Source organism: Nyctereutes procyonoides, unplaced genomic scaffold (genome assembly GCF_905146905.1).
Source record: "Nyctereutes procyonoides isolate TBG_1078 unplaced genomic scaffold, NYPRO_anot_genome, whole genome shotgun sequence".
Lineage (NCBI taxonomy): Eukaryota > Metazoa > Chordata > Mammalia > Carnivora > Canidae > Nyctereutes > Nyctereutes procyonoides.
The window spans coordinates 34767851-34783153 of record NW_026575020.1 but is presented as its reverse complement, the minus strand read 5'-3'; the positions used below and the strand labels follow the sequence as shown (position 1 = coordinate 34783153).

Below are 15303 nucleotides of genomic sequence, written 5' to 3'. Positions count from 1 at the left end.
TGTTTCCTGGATCCCATGCATGTTTCAGTTGGACAGTTGGAACATCAAGTAACTGCAGCTATCTTAAGCTTCCTTAAACAATGAGGACATTATTGCCTCAGGTATGTGGAAGTCCAGAGGGGGGCAGGTTTCCAGTTGGTTGGTCGGTCCATTGTGCCATGTTGTCATTAAGAGGCATCTTTGTCTGGGTGGGTCATATAGCCTTGCTGGACCCAGGTGGGTGTGGGGGAGCCCTCAGAGTGCTGGGGAAGAACGAGATCACTTCCTCTAGGAAGGAGGAAGGGAGACATTTGCCTCTGTGTTGGATTGCTCTCATTTGTGTATATTCTGCAACTTTCTGAGAGGGTGTATGTTTTTAGTCCTCCCATATGTGAGTCTGCAGCTGTCTTCTATTCCTACACTTGACTTGGTCAGCTGAGTATTAAACTCTAGATTGAACATCATTATCCAGGGAGGGGAAAGATGTTGGTGAGAAGTGCAGAAATGCCTCATTGTTGCTCTTGAGACCTCATTGCCATTCTGATTGTTCCTCCCTGGACTGTGTGTGTGTGTGTGTGTGTGTGTGAGAGAGAGAGAGAGAGCACGCGTGTGCAGGGCGCTTTCATAAGCTTTTGGGTTCTTCTCCTTATTCCTAATGTACTTTGTTCTTTTTGTATCTGTTATTTTGAGCACTAGGTGGGCCCTTGCAAGCTTGGGTACTCACCTCTGGGGGATTTTTCATGTTCTTTTTCATTTGATAAAATTTCCCCCTCCGTTTCCATCACTCCTAGTTAAATTTAGATTCCTGGTTCATCCTTTAATTTTGGGGTAGGGGAGGGGATACCAGCATTCAACTCCTTGTTATTTTTTCTGAGCTTTCCTTGATCTTCTTTCATTTCTTCTGTTGAAATTAAAATTAAAACATTTAGAATAGTTTGGATTTATAGAAAAACTAAGTTTAAGTGTCTGTATACCTTGCTGCTTCCCCTGTTACAAAGTTCTAACATTAGTATGATACTTTGTCCCAACTAAGTAATGAACACTGATACATTGTTGTTAACGGAAGTCTATACTTTATTCAGGTTTTTTTCTCTCTCTTTTTTTTTAACCTTAAGTGCTTTTCTTTTGTTTTTTAAAGATTTATTTATTTATTCATGAGAGACAGAGAGGCAGGGGAGGGCACAGAGGGAGAAGCAGGCTCCATGCAGGGAGCCTGACGTGGGACTCGATCTTGGGTCTTCAGGATCAGGCCCTGGGCTGAAGGTGGTTTCCGAGCCACCTGGGCTGCCCCTTAAGTGCTTTTCTGTTCCAAGATACCACATTTAGTTGCCATGCCTCCTTGGTTTCCTCCAGATTGACAGTTACCGGATTTTCCTTGTTTCTGTTGACCTTGACAAATTTTGAGGAGTACTGGCCCAGTATTTTCTAGAATGTCTCTCCAGTGAGATTTGTCTGATATTTTTCTCATGATTAATGTGAAATGGTGGGTTTTGGCCTATCATATATTTAGTACTTCCTAGGGCTTTTTCTGATTGCCCCTTAAGGAAAAAAAAAAAAAGTCTTGTTTCTGTTGCATAGGTGTAGTATCTTCTCTTAATTTTCTGAGAATCCTAATTTTATGTTACTTTCCTTTTTAAAAATCTTTGGTTCCTGATTCTTTTATTTGTCTCTGTTTTTGGTATCTGCCTTCTCGCTGAAGGCTTTTGGATGTCTGTGGTCATGGGCATATCTGTGGTGTCAGGCACCTGCGGCTGGTTGGGTCCTGAGTGGGTGGGTCAGTGGGGGAGCTCTTCCCTGTAGGGTAAGTGGGAGGGAGGCTGCCTGTTTTCTGGAACCCTGAGAGAGGGACTGAGTATGTTTGTCTGCCACCTGGCAGTGAGGCTGATGGCAGAGGGGGACCCAGGCTTGCTTAGGAGTTGTGATTCAGGTTTTCACCAGGCTTTTTTTTTTTTTTTTTTTAGCTTTTTTCCTCACCTTCACCCCCTTGGATTCTGTCTTCTCAAGTCAAGTCTAGACTTACCTTGTTTAATTTATCCAGAGTGGGAGGGGATCTTGCAAGAAACCCTCCCCTGGTTAAATCCCAGTAAGAAGTACCCACCCCCTCTCAGGGCCTCCTGAGCTCTCTCCAGTCCTGTTTGTAGGATCCTTCAGTCTGTGAGATCTGTTTCCACTGACTATTCCTTGTCTGCCAAAATTGTCCTTGACTTTTGGGTGCCCTTTGTTGTTTATTTTCATTTTAGGAGATATTGGAAGAGTGAGCTATAAATGCTGGTAGTCCTTTTGCCTTGTTTAACCAGAACACCCCTGCATCCTAAATAGCATTTCTTGAATTAAACGGAATTGAACTAAGGGATGTGTGTACCTCTATAGGTGGATACACAGTAACATTTGTGTGTTTGAATAGTAGGTATGTATTTGTCAGTTACACAGCTCTGCTGCTGCTCTGCGTACCCCTCCCCCCCATCCACAGTGCTTATGCTTTTGTGTCAAGCATTGAGTGCTACTATTTGTTACAGTGTCTGCAGACTGTTGCAAGGCCCAGAAGAAAGGGTTGGTCGGGAAGCTTGGCCATTTGTCCCCACCTCCTTGCATATATGGGGAGTGAACTCTGTCCTTGCCCCTCCAGGACCCTTGAGAAGGCTGGGAGCTGGAAGCTGCAGGGGCTGCAGGGGGAGGCTGAGCACTGAAAGGAGGGTTGGCAGGGGAGTAACCACTACCTCCAGTACAACAAGCGGTGTTTGTGTCACACCTTGTGACCACCTTTTCTAGTCCTCCCACAGCCTGTTCAAGTAAACTTTCTGTCCCTGTGTGTAAAAGAGCAAACGGAAGTGGCTGAGGTGGTATTTCCTTGTGTGTCTGTAGAGAGCCACTGCCTGCAAGAGGGGGTGGCGAGGCTTTGCCCCAGAGGCCACCAAGGGGCAGCCTTGCATTTCGGCATTGGTGGTGGCCGCTTTTTGGCAGTTGTCAGAACCAGCTTTTGTCCCTCCACCCTCTTGTATGTGTGTAGCAGTGGGTTTGTGAGGACGCTGGCTTTGGGAAGGTGGGAGGAATGCTTTCCACTGGGCTAAGACTGACACTTCCTGCCCAGCTATCCTCCCTCTGCTAGCCCAACTCCAGCCCTTACAGTGATGTCATTCCTTCGGGAAGGCTCTGGGTGTAAACAAAGTCACTGCTGGGACTCATCCTTTGCGTGCCTGTGCTTGGCCTGCCAGCAGCCCTCTGGAAGCTTTCCTTAGAATCATTTTTATAATTTTGTTAAGCAAATAGCACATCAGTTTAGAATTTAGTTAACAGCGTTTTATGACCTTCATTGTCGAACTCTTTGGAAATAGACAACAAAAGCAGAGTAAAACAGAGGAGCCGGAGGCAGGTGGCCCTGAGTGTAGGGACTTGTGCTGGCAAACGCAGACTTGCTGGGGTACCCGGGAGCTGGTCGACTGTGACGACTTTCTGTATTTTTTTGTTTAAGCTTCTATCAAGCCTATGTTCCTTTTGTTACTGAAGAATGTTATGGATGAACAATGAAGTGGGGCTAGGATTACCCCCTCCTTGAAGCTGTCTGTTATAACAACAGTGTGTGATTGCAGCGAATACCCATGCTTGCTGCCCTGAGGTGGGAAACCCTGAAGCCACAGCAGTTTTTATCTTGTTGAAAACGTAGCCACAGAATATAGGAGTTATTTATCTCAAGACGGTTTCCTGGGAGTTAAAGTGTATCTCTGTCCTCTGAGAATTCATAATGGGGGTGAAGGAGGGGTCCACCAACAGATCCTAAACATTTAACAGATTTCTCTTGGTGGTTTTGAAGGCCCGCACTCTGTATTGGGGCCCTTTAGCCTTCATGCACCAGAGTGGGGACAGGTCCCTGGGTCATAGGAGGAGGGGAAAAGGTGCCAGGCGTGCCAGCACCTGGGCCCCTGGGCACCTAGTGGTGGGGAAGATGAAGGCTTCGCTGCTTACACAGGCATCCCGAGGTTTGAGTGCCATGTGCAAGGCTGATGGTGGAGCTGGGCAGCCTGAGAGATGAGCTGGTGCGGAGCTAGTGTGACAGTTGCCTTTGGCCAAGAACCTTCTAAGGGCACACAAGCACTGGGTCACGTGTGCTGTGTTCCTTCTCTCATTTTTTCCTGACGTCGGGCCTGGGAGGTAGGTAATAGTATATTCATCTCTGTTTAATCCACGGGGAAACGGGCCTAATGTCACAGCCAGCGTGGGGCGGAGGCCTGATGCAAACCCCGGGTGTTTTGGAGAGATGAGACTGGTGGGGGGTGAGGATGAGATGAGGGGGCTGTTTGGGGCCATTATGGTGGGCTGGAGGCTTGGGCTTGTCTGTGGCACAGTGAGATCATGATAAAGGTGTGATAGCAGGGGCTCCTGCTCTGGCTAGGCCCTGGTGGAGGGAGAGCTGAGCCTGTGTGTGGTCCAGGGAGTCAGGATGGGGTTTACAAGCCCAAGTGTGCAGAGGAGGAGGCTGGGGAAATGCTTTGGTCCCTGTTTCTTATCTTTAATTTCTGTTGCTTCCTGAATGTGCTGTCTGGGGATGGGGGGGGGGGTGTCTTTTCTGGTGGTGGCTACAAACATGGGGACAGGAAACTCCATTATCATCCTTTTATTGTTCCTCTGACTTTCTTTTCAAGCAGCTTGCTCTCAGGGTTATGCTGTAGTCTGCAGCCACCCCTCACAGCTTACCTGCCTGCAGGTGGAAGGACTGGATAAGGCCCAGCCTCCTGCTTTGCAGACAGCCCCCAAACCCACTCCTTACAGCCAGGGGCCCTCCCAGCTGGTGGGTACAGAAGTACCAGTCCCTGCTTTTCTGACTGCTGCCCTGTAGGAACCTCTGAAAGCTGGAGTTGGGCAGAATGTTTGGCCCTTGCTGTTGCTAAGGGAGGCAGCAGGAGTTCCCCTGCACAACCCAGCTAGGAGTCCCCACCCACCCCACTTCTCCTCCCAGCTCCTGCTCCATCCTAATGCATATGTGAATCTCTTTTGCTAGAATTCGCCTTACTGTAACGTATCATTTTCCTTTAGACCAAGGGTCAGCAAACTGAAGCCCCAAATCCACCTGCCTCCTGTTTTTGTAGATAAAGTTTTATTGGGGGGATCCCTGGGTGGCTCAGCAGTTTAGCGCCTGCCTTTGGCCCAGGGCGCAATCCTGGAGTCCTGGGATCGAGTCCCACGTCGGGCTCCCGGCATGGGGCCTGCTTCTCCCTCCTCCTGTGTCTCTGCCTCTCTCTCTCTATATATATATATATGTTTATCAAAAATAAATAAATAAATCTTTAAAAAAATAAAGTTTTATTGGAACACAGCTTGACCTTTTGTTGGTGTTGTCCGTGATTGCTTCTGTGCTGCTGTGGCGGACTTGGGGCAATTGAGGTGGGGTCCTTGGCCCACAAAGCTGAACCTATCTGTCCTTTCACAGAAAACGTGTTCTGTGAAATACGGGATAGAGGGATAGAGTCTCTGTTGACACCACATTCTAGGCACACATAATGGTAAGTGCCTGAGAATTTGAAGTAGGGGGGTGTGGGGCCTCCTGTAAATTTAAGTTCTTTTTTGCCAGATGTTGGGATGTTGGTGAAAGGTGGAATTATTTCTTGATCTTGTCCCTGGATTTTGTGGCACTGGTTCTTCATGTTTGACTGAGACTTAACAAGTATACTGACTAATGACTGCATGCTTTCTGGCCCCTCTGGTGGTTTTCTCGAGTATTTATCCAGCCTGCTCTCAGTTTCCATTCCTGTCGGATCATGCTTTTTGATATATTTTGTGTACAGTGGGATCTTTCCGTTCCTTCTATACAGAGACATTCCCCTTTTGTTCCTCCTTCACCTTGGGTTGAGGGCTTCTGTTTGTGCCTCACTGTTCTAGAGGATCGTGAGTCTTCACTCAGTGACTGCACTGGGGGAGCAGGGCCGGAGTGGAAGCACACGATAGGCCCTTTCTCAGTGTTGGTGGTGTGTCCAGGTCCAGAGGGTTGATGTCTTGTAGTCTAGTGACCTGGGACAATTTACTTCTCTGTCTGGACAACACCTTGGCATCCTCTGTAAAGCAGGGTGATGGCAGTAGCATCTTCCGGAAGTGAGGGCACATGGGTGCTCAGCAGGGTGCCTGGCTCTCAGGAGCAGATGTGGGATGTATGGCTGCGGTGCTTCCCTGGTGCTTTTATAGGCCTGCCCAGATCACCTGGCCAGGTGGGCGTCTGACACTGGCCCGAACCCAAGCAGAGTGAGATTAATCCTGTCCTCTGAAAGGGCTTTTGATAAAATGAGTACGGGGAGGTTTTCCCTCTGGCAAGCAGATGAGGGGCAGGCTCAGTCACCTGTGTGACAGGCGGGGCTGCTGGCTGGAGGGGCGGGGCTTGGATGTTAGGTTGCCTCTGTGGGCCAGTCTTCTGGTTCTTTTTGTTCCAGCAAACCCTGACCCCCCTCAGGGCCCCTCAGAGCGCATCTTTAGACGACTTGCTAGAATATGCAGACCTGCATTTGCTTTTAAATGACCTTTTCTTTGTAACACAAAGCTGTCTTCAGTGCGTTCTCGGCCTTCTTTCTTCTGCCTAATGGTGATCTTTTCGTTCAGGCCAGCCCTTTTCAGAATGCTCCTGGCTTCCCTGGCCTGCCTCCCTGCCGAGCCTCAGAGTGGCTGCTGTGGGAAAGAGTGGGATTACCACGTGGGGGGTGGGCCCAGGACCCCTGCCAGCACGGCACCCTTGGCTGTTTCTGCTATGTATGTCATACTCAGGATCCAAATTAGGTGTTATTTGGGAAAAAAAATTGGTTGTTACCTACAAAAGGGAGAGAAAGCTGTGGCCACAAGCCAAGCTTGGTCTGTGCACATCTGCAAGGACCTGGTGTGCCTCAGCCAGTACTTGTCCCATGGGTCCAGGTGTGAGTCAGGTGTGAATGAACACACCTCTGACCCACTAGAAACGTGTTCTCTCGTCTTACCCGGCTTCATGATTCACACCCACATAATTTCTTTAAAAAAGATTTTATTTATTTGCTCATGAGAGACACAGAGGGCAGAGACACAGGCAGAGGGAGAAGCAGGCTCCCTGCAGGGAGCCCTATGCAGGACTCAATCCCAGGACCCTGGGATCATGCCCTGAGCTGAAGGCAGATGTTCAACCACTGAGCCACCCAAGTGCCCCACACACTCACATAATTGCCTGCACTTTTCTGCCATCTGATGAGACCAGTGAAGCATTGCGTGTGCGCATGTGCATGTGCGTGTGTGTGTGTCTGGTAGAAACTCAGCAGATACCTGTGAGCTGTTCAAACTGCTCCTAACAGTTAGTGTTCCTGGCCTGATGTTTGTGAAAAAACAAGGGGCAAGCATTGTAGCCAGATGGGTGTAGGGCTGGGCTAGACCCCAAGGATTGGCAGTTTCACTGGAGATGTGTGTAGTTGGGAATACCCGAATGAGTATATTTGTGTCCAGTAAAATCTGGCTTAATGAAAGAAATGTTGATGCTCTAAGGCCAGTGTTTGTAATCTTACTTTGTAAAGGGCCAGGTAGTAAGTAGTCTGTGCTTTGTAGGCCCTTTAGGGCTCTGCTGCATATTCTTCTTAGGGCAGACAATAACTTGTGGACTCCTGTTCTAAAGGAAACTGAGGCTGGAAGCTCCTCCCTCTGTCCTGTCCAACCGAGGGGCATTAAAGTGAAAAGTGTGCGGCCCCTCCCCCACAGATGCTGTTTCCACAGCAACGGTGGCTCTGTCTAGTTGCCTGTTAGCATCCCGGGTTTAGGTGGGAATAGAGAATCCAGTCCTGGATGAATGGTAAGAGGTGGCTACTTTGACAATAAATCATCTGTAATTCTGTGGCTCTGGGGTGTTAATGCTGACGTTGTTTGAGTTTTAGAACTGGCTGGGACTTGTGAAATCTTGTTTTGGCTCCTCAATTCTGTAGACAGGGAAACTGAGGGCAAGGGAGGCCAGTAATCCGCCAACAGGTGCAAAACTTGGTTAAAAAGTAGGAGGGGGCACTTCCCCAAATTGCATGTACAGTATGTGTCCTGTTCTGGCTTCCCCGAGGCACGCTGGTTGCCAGGGGTGGGAAGCATTTCACCTGAACCTAGTAGGCACTCAGATAGCATTTGCTGAATGGTTGGACTTCTCGTTGGGGTCAAGCAACAGCTGTTGACCAATTAACAGCCTTAGACACAATTCTAAGTTCTTAGGAGAGTGGATCCCATTTGTTCCAGGTTTTTCTTCAGCTTTTTTTCCCCCTGGGGGACCAGGAGTGGGAATGTGGTCAGGCTCCTGGCCTCCTTTGTGGGGTGAGGGTGGGGACTGGTCAGTTGTGGGAAGCGTTGACCCGAGAAGACCCAGGAAGGCTCTCTGCATTCACTCTAACCTCTGCCCACAGGCCCAGGTGGTGCAGAATCAAAGGAAGGTCTGTTTGTATTAATGAACTGTAAGAAGTTTGTACTAACAGATTTTAGGGAGACTTTTTTAGTACAATCTGTAGAAACAAGGATTTTTCTGGTCAAGTTTCAGAATTAAAAGACATTTGATGTGTAGAAGCAAAGCACGTTAGGATTTCACGTGGAAATTGGATAGCCCAGAGTGGCTGGTAAATAATAATTTTTCCTTCTCTTGCCTTTGTCAGTTTGGTTTTTAATTCAGTAAAGAACTCTAGTTGTCTGAATTTAAATTAACAGTGCTAAATCTGTGATTCTGCAAAGTGTATTCTGGTTTCATTCAGTAATGTTGGCAGGGTGACTGGTCAGGTGAGCGCTGTAGTCAGGGACAACAGAGAGGTAGCTGCTGGGTACCGTTTTTCAATATTGTGCTAAAGCAGAAAATCCTAGGGCAGGTTTTTTATTAATTAGCTTGGTGACCCTGAGTGGGTCGCATCACCTTTGTGGGCTGGACATATGGAGGGGTGGGTCCAGCTTGCAGCATCCCAGGCCGAGCTCAGTGCTGGGAGCATGGTAGTGCCTGATAAAAGCCTACTGAATGAGTGTATTTTCTGTTGTTGTAACCAGTTACCATAAATCCAGTGACTTAAAACAGTGCAAATGTAGGGGAGCCTGGGTGGCTCATTCCGTTAAGCATTGGCCTTCAGCTCAGGCCATTATTGCAGGGTCCTGGAATCCAGCCCCATGTCCTCTAGCTCCCTGCTCAGTGGGGAGTCTGCTGCTCTCTCCTCTCCTTTCTCCCTCCCCCTCCCTTTCCCTAGCGCGTTCTCTCTCTCTCTCTCTCAAATAAAATCTTAAAAAAAAAAATGCTGCAAATTTATCCTCTTACAGTTTTGGAGATCAGAGGTCTGAAGTGAGTCTTACTGGGCTACATAAAGATGTGGGTGGGGCTGGTTCCTTCCAAAGGCTTAGGAAGGGAGAGAATCTTTTCCTTGCTTTCTCCCATCTTCTATGGGCACCTGCAGCCCTCTGCTATGGCACCTCCCAACCATGAAGAGTGCTCCAGCCTTAGCTACCGATGCTACAGCTTTCTGACTCTGGCCTTCCTGCTCCCCCTTCTTGGGACCTTGTGATTACTGTGAGCCTGCCCACATAATCCAGGATAATCTCCCCATTTCAAGATCCTTATGTTAATCATATCACTAGAATGCCTTTTGCTGTGTAAGGTAAGGAAGTCACAGATTCCAGGAATTAGGATGTGAACTTTTTGGTTATGTGGCCTGCCACATGAGTTTGTAAAAAGAGTGCTAAGTAAACAAGTCCCGAAGTGTCTTGATCACAGTCCACATCACAGTCCACAGAATTATCTGCTCTGCATTGGTACCTCCCCATTTCGGTGGGCCCTGCCCTGCCCCCTCCCTGAAAAGTAGGGCTTCTCCCTGGCGGCCAGGCTATTTCCCACCTGGAGACCTTGAAAGTGCTTGTTCAAGACTACCTTTCAGATCTGAGGTCAGCAAACCTTTTCTCCTTGTGGCATTGAGGGCCATGTAGGGTGTCACATATTCATTTTTTTTTTAAAACAACTGTGAAAAATGATTTAAAGAAATCATTCTTAGTTTGAGGGCTTATAAAAAACACAGGCCATTGGCTGGGATGCTGACCAGCATTTGCTGTTGCAGACTGTAAGCTCTGAGGCAGGGGCCACATGCTGCCATCACCATGGTGACAATCTCAAGGGCTTCTGTTAATAATGTGTTGGGGTGTGTGTGTGTGTTTCATGTTCCTATCTGAATGATCTTTTGATTTGATAGAAGTATATAAATGTTAGACCTCATCCAATCCTAATGGAGAATTTCAAGTTGATTTACATTTGAGAGCCTGTTAAATACCGGTTATTCTGAAGAAAATAAAACCCAGTCCCTGTCCTGAGGGGCTTGCTGTCCAGTGTGGGGGAAGAATGCAGCTGTTACTATGACTTTTGGACATGGAGCAGAAACTCACTGGAGCCAGCTCTGGGTAGGGAAATTTAAAAATAAAGGGGTGTGTTATGGAACCCTGGGGCACCAAAATCAGAATTTGGACACTTTGGGCCAGTTTCTGTCCTTGGTCATTTTTTGCTCCTGGCCTGTGAGGCAGACACTGTAGGGGAGGCTCTGACATGTAAGCTTCTTGGGAGCTTTGAGCACTTCGGGGCACTTGTGGTTTATGTCTTCATTGAGGCTGACTCTCCTACAGATTTCATTCATTTTCAATACTTAATCAAATGAATGAAAGGATGGAGGTACCTGGTTTTGTGTAAGAACCAGCTTGGTTCGCCCTTGGCCTGGCCTGGCGCTACTCTCCGTGTGCCTGGAGTTGTGTGATGTCACTGTTACCCTTTTTCTGGCCCCATTTTGTAAGTGATATTTGCTCCCTGTGGTTTTTATAAAGTCTTGGATCATAATATATAGGATTTTATCGTAAAGTCATCCCTAAAGGTACAGAATGCTTTACCAGCATACTGTATGTATTCCTTCTGGCCTGTGTGACTTCAAAATAGGACAAAGCAGCAAACCATGCTGTGGCTGCTACCACCAGGCGCCTTTTCTTATCACTGAATGAATGTTTGTACAGTTACCTCTGACGTCCGTATTAGCTGGATGTCCAGGTTGCTGCTTTAGCTTTCTTCCCCATACATTAACTCCAATGGGAAGTAATGATTGCTTTTACAAGTTGATTTTTCCTGATCAAGTTTTAGGAACTATAGCCAAGAACCCATTGAGTAATAGAATAAAAGACATGGAGGCTCTTAGTCCCCAGGGCCTGCCATGTGGCACTCACTCACCCTTGGCAGGCACACACTCAGTATTTGAATGAGTGAGTAACATGCTAATAGACTTGTACAAGCCTGTAGGAAATTAGAGTGTGGCAGAAGGAAGGTGCTGCTTTCTTGGTTGTCTTGTCAAGATTTATAAGTGGAGGGGGCAATGGAGCCAGTAAGCCCCCCTCCACCTCCGTGGTCTCTCCCTGGGGGGTGCTGCTGCTGCTTCTGTGTCTGCACCCCAGAGAGCCCTGCTTGTGTTGCCTGAGCAGACGCTTTTTCTTTGGATGCTGGTTCTTTGGTTTGCACACACCCAGCTGTTCCTGAAGACTTACTGTTTTTGGTTGTTTCCCTTTGATTTGGTTTAGCTCATCCTTGAAATGAACAGCCTTCCATAAGCAGGTTGTGTATCTCCTCTACTCTGCCTTATTTTTGATGTTCTGTGGATGTGCTACAGGGATGAGCAATTTTTCCGTCTTGAAGAGCTGTCCTTGACTTGGCAACAGGACTCAGGGTGGAAAAGTTTACATTTCGGTGTTGCTGGTGAGCAGTCAACTCTGCTCAGTTCAGGCAGAATAGGACTTCTTATTGTTGGTGGTGGGGAAGGTACCTACAACAAAATGCTCTTTAAATGTGAGTAAAGCTGCCTGTTTGTGGTAAGGGCATTTTTCTAGGGATAGAATCCAGGGCTTCCTTTGGGCCTTCAAGGAGATCTCTGATCCTTGAGGAATTCAGTCCAGCGGCTCAGGGATTCTGGTGGATTAATGTGCGCTCTCTCTCTCTCTCTCTCTCTCTTTTTTTTTTTTTTTTTTCATTTTAAAGGCAGATCAGGAGCGGTGCCGAGAAAAATTTCCTTACTAGATGACATTTCATCGCAATGTCCGATCGTTTGGGGCAAATAACCAAGGGCAAGGATGGGAAAAGCAAGTATTCGACTCTCAGCCTGTTTGATAAGTATAAAGGAAAATCAGTAGACGCGGTCAGATCCTCAGGTAAGAACGGGTGTGGAGGCCAGTTCTCTATGCTTTTCTGTACATGAGAAACCCCAGGTCAGGAACAGTGAAGACCCAGAGTCCCCACCTGGTCAGACTACCTTCAGGGTGTGCGGTGGTCACCTGGCAGTTCTGGGGATGCAGAATCACTCCCCTGCTCCTGTTTGGTGTCTGATTTCAGAGCTTGATATCCTGACTCTGCCTCCCTGGGATTGTGTCCTTCTCTGTCTTATCTCCTGGAAGCTGGGATCCTTTTCCCCACCATGGGTAGACTGGAACTTCATTTGCATTAGTTACCCTGTTTTAGGCTTCCTGGTTCTGACATTCTAGAACTTGGTGGGAAAACTTTGTACTGTCCACACATCCTGGGAGCATTTGGAGAATGTGGAGGTTTCTGCTCATGCCCGGCCTGGGGCCAGACGAAGGCTACCCTTTCCATCCTGCCCAAGCAGCCTCAGCTTGCAGAGAGGTGGCTACCATGTGGGGTGGAGGTTTCTGGGCCTGGCTCCCTGCCCATGGCATAGACTCCCTGCGCCTGCACCTGTCTGCTAGTAAAAGGAAAGCCCCTGTGCAGATCTCAGCCACTCCCATGGCTCAGGCTGGGGCAAAGGGCTTGTAAAACGGCTGAAGCAGCTCCCAGACTGTTTGGTCTGTTTGCATGCAGGCTGCCCTTTGTGTCTGTCTGGTTGTCTTTGTCATCATTGCTTAAAGCTTGAAAGAGCAGTTGACTGACCGGCCTCTTTGCTTCTGAAACTTGTCTATCCCCACCCCTATCTTCCTGTAGTTATTCCTAGACATGGCTTACAGAGTCTCGGGAAGGTTGCCACAGCCCGGCGCATGCCACCGCCTGCAAACCTGCCAAGCTTGAAGTCTGAGAACAGAGGAAACGACCCCAACATCGTTATAGTTCCCAAGGACGGGACGGGATGGGCAAACAAGCAGGATCAGCAAGACCCAAAGAGGTGAGAGCAGAGGGGGCCGGCGTGGGTGGGGAGCTGGAGCCTCATAGAGTGCTGCCTTTCCTTCTGCAGAAGGCAATGGCAGAGCTGGAGAACCTGGGAGAACCCAGAGGAAGTTTCTTTTGCCCTGACTCCTGCTGCTTACTTGTTTCTCTCTCCCTGCTTTCATTTTTCCTGGCTTTTGGAGCTGATGCAGCACGGTTTCTGTGGGCTGCCTTGTCCCCAGGGCCCATTGTCCCCTGTGCCTTATTAGGAAGGGCCTCATCACCCCAGAGGAGCTTATGCAATGCCTCAGTGTCAGTTCCTGAGCCAGTAAGGGCCACTGTGGGGAGGGGAGGTGCTCGAGCACTTTGTTCTGGTGGTAGTCCCTGAATGCTGGACTCTGGCTGGGGGAGGAGGCTGTCTTCCCAGTTTCAGGGCCAGCAGCTTTCCACATAGACTACTCTAGTTAGTTGCTCCAAACAGACCCAGTTAAGAAAAACAATCCAGAATCCTCATTATTCAGGGTTGGTATGCAGCCTCCCAGTAGGCTCACACCACTGCCAGCACAGCACTTATGGGAGCCTTAGGAGGCCCAGGGTCTGGCACAAAAATCATCATTAGAGCAACAGAACAACTGTTGTGGCTGCTGTTGCGTGGTGGGGCCGGTTCTAACTCTGCCTCAGGTATGTAACCTCCCACCTGAGCCTGTGTTCAGCTCCTTCTACTGTGAGTCTTCCCCGCTGGGCACCAGCCAGCCATGAGGGTGGCTAGGAGAGGGGATTTGAGATTTGTACTGAGGGGACCAGAGAGGCACAGGACCTCACGAGTAGGGCTGGCTGGTAGGACACTGCTCCTAGGGTTTGCCTGTTGGGGACTGAGAACAAAATGGTCTGGGGGCTCCTACATCTTCGTGCCCTCAATCTCTTGTGCTTTGGCTGCCGATGCTCAGGATCCAGAGAGTAAAAGTGACCTAGAGTACCGTCTTCCAACCAGTGTCCCTTTCTCTTACTGGAAATGGCCACAGTAGCTTTTTTTAGAGCAAGAGTGTGTGCATGTGAGAATGGAACTGGGACTGGGAGGGGGGAGGAGCAGAGAGAGAGAGAGAGAGAGAGAGAGAATCCGAAGCAACCTCTGTGGTCAGTGCGGAGCCAGGCATGGGGCTCAATCTCAGGGTCCTGAGATCCTGAACTGAGCTGAAACCAAGAGTCAGACGCTCAACTGACCGAGCCACCCAGGTACCGCAGCCATGGCAGCTTTTGTAAAACCTCCCTGCAATTACTTCAGATAAGATGTACAGAGTGAGCAAATAATTCAGTCAGATGAACATAAAGTAGTAATAACCAAAATAGAGTCTGAAAGCGGTTTTTAGAAATTTTATAATGGTTTGTTTAGGGGTCATATAGGTTGATGGTAAGGCCTTACTTTTAGGATCAGCCAGGCCACTTACTACTAGCTTTATGGAACCTGGGGGAATTATTTGATTTGTGAGCTCCAGGGTCCTTCTGTGAAGTAGGAATAGTACCTGGTTGGTTTCAGGAAATAGACAAGGTAACACAGGTCAGGTACCCGGTGTAGAGGATGTGTGTGGCAGGTGTCAGCTACTGTTGTCATTCTGTTCAGATGGTAGACACTACAGAGTCTATAGTGAGTTGGATATCAGCGTACATATCAGCCTAAGTGTTGAAATGCCTCTGCCACAAGAAGTTCCAGAGAGAGAGAGGACAAGGTGTCACTCCCTCCCTCTGTGGGGTCTTGGAGTCATTGGCACAGAAAGGATCAGAAGACCTGAATGAGGCCAGTCATGCTGATGCACGTCAGCCAAGGACAAGGTAAAGACAGAACACTGGACAAGGGGCTGTCCTCTGCACTGGTCTTCTTTTGCCCTGGGCCATGTCCTCTCTCGGGGTATCAGGGAGGTAACAGGGTGAAGGCTGCAAGTGTGGGACTCCTTGCTTAGGTTTGGAGAACACAGAAGCGATACTACCTAGATTCTTCTGTTGTAGGTAGAAGGTGAAGTGAGTGGAGATCACTGGCCTTCATTTTGTAATAATGTGAGTTCCTTGGGTCGTGTAAACTTGGAAGCATGTATGTGTGTGTGTGTGGTGTTTGGGTTACTGGTGAGCCCCTGGCATTGGGGGAGACTGGCTGAGTGGACTCCTGCACTCCTTGGGTTTCATCGTGTAGAACAAGTGACCGGAAGGCTCTGGGTGAGCAGATATCTTCCTCA

The 15303-nt window shown here is 48.5% G+C and overlaps 1 protein-coding gene across 8 annotated transcripts in view; it reads left to right on the top strand.

Moving 5' to 3' along the window:
• The window catches only part of PRRC2B (proline rich coiled-coil 2B), a 91697-nt gene that overhangs the window by 16703 nt on the left and 59691 nt on the right, over positions 1–15303 (top strand). For all 8 annotated transcript variants that reach the window (XM_055323203.1, XM_055323180.1, XM_055323194.1 and 5 more), the window contains exons 2-3: positions 11966–12135; positions 12920–13097. In XM_055323203.1, the coding sequence (XP_055179178.1) occupies positions 12021–12135; positions 12920–13097 (293 nt within the window). In that variant the 5' untranslated portion in view covers positions 11966–12020. The remainder of the gene's footprint in view (positions 1–11965; positions 12136–12919; positions 13098–15303) is intronic.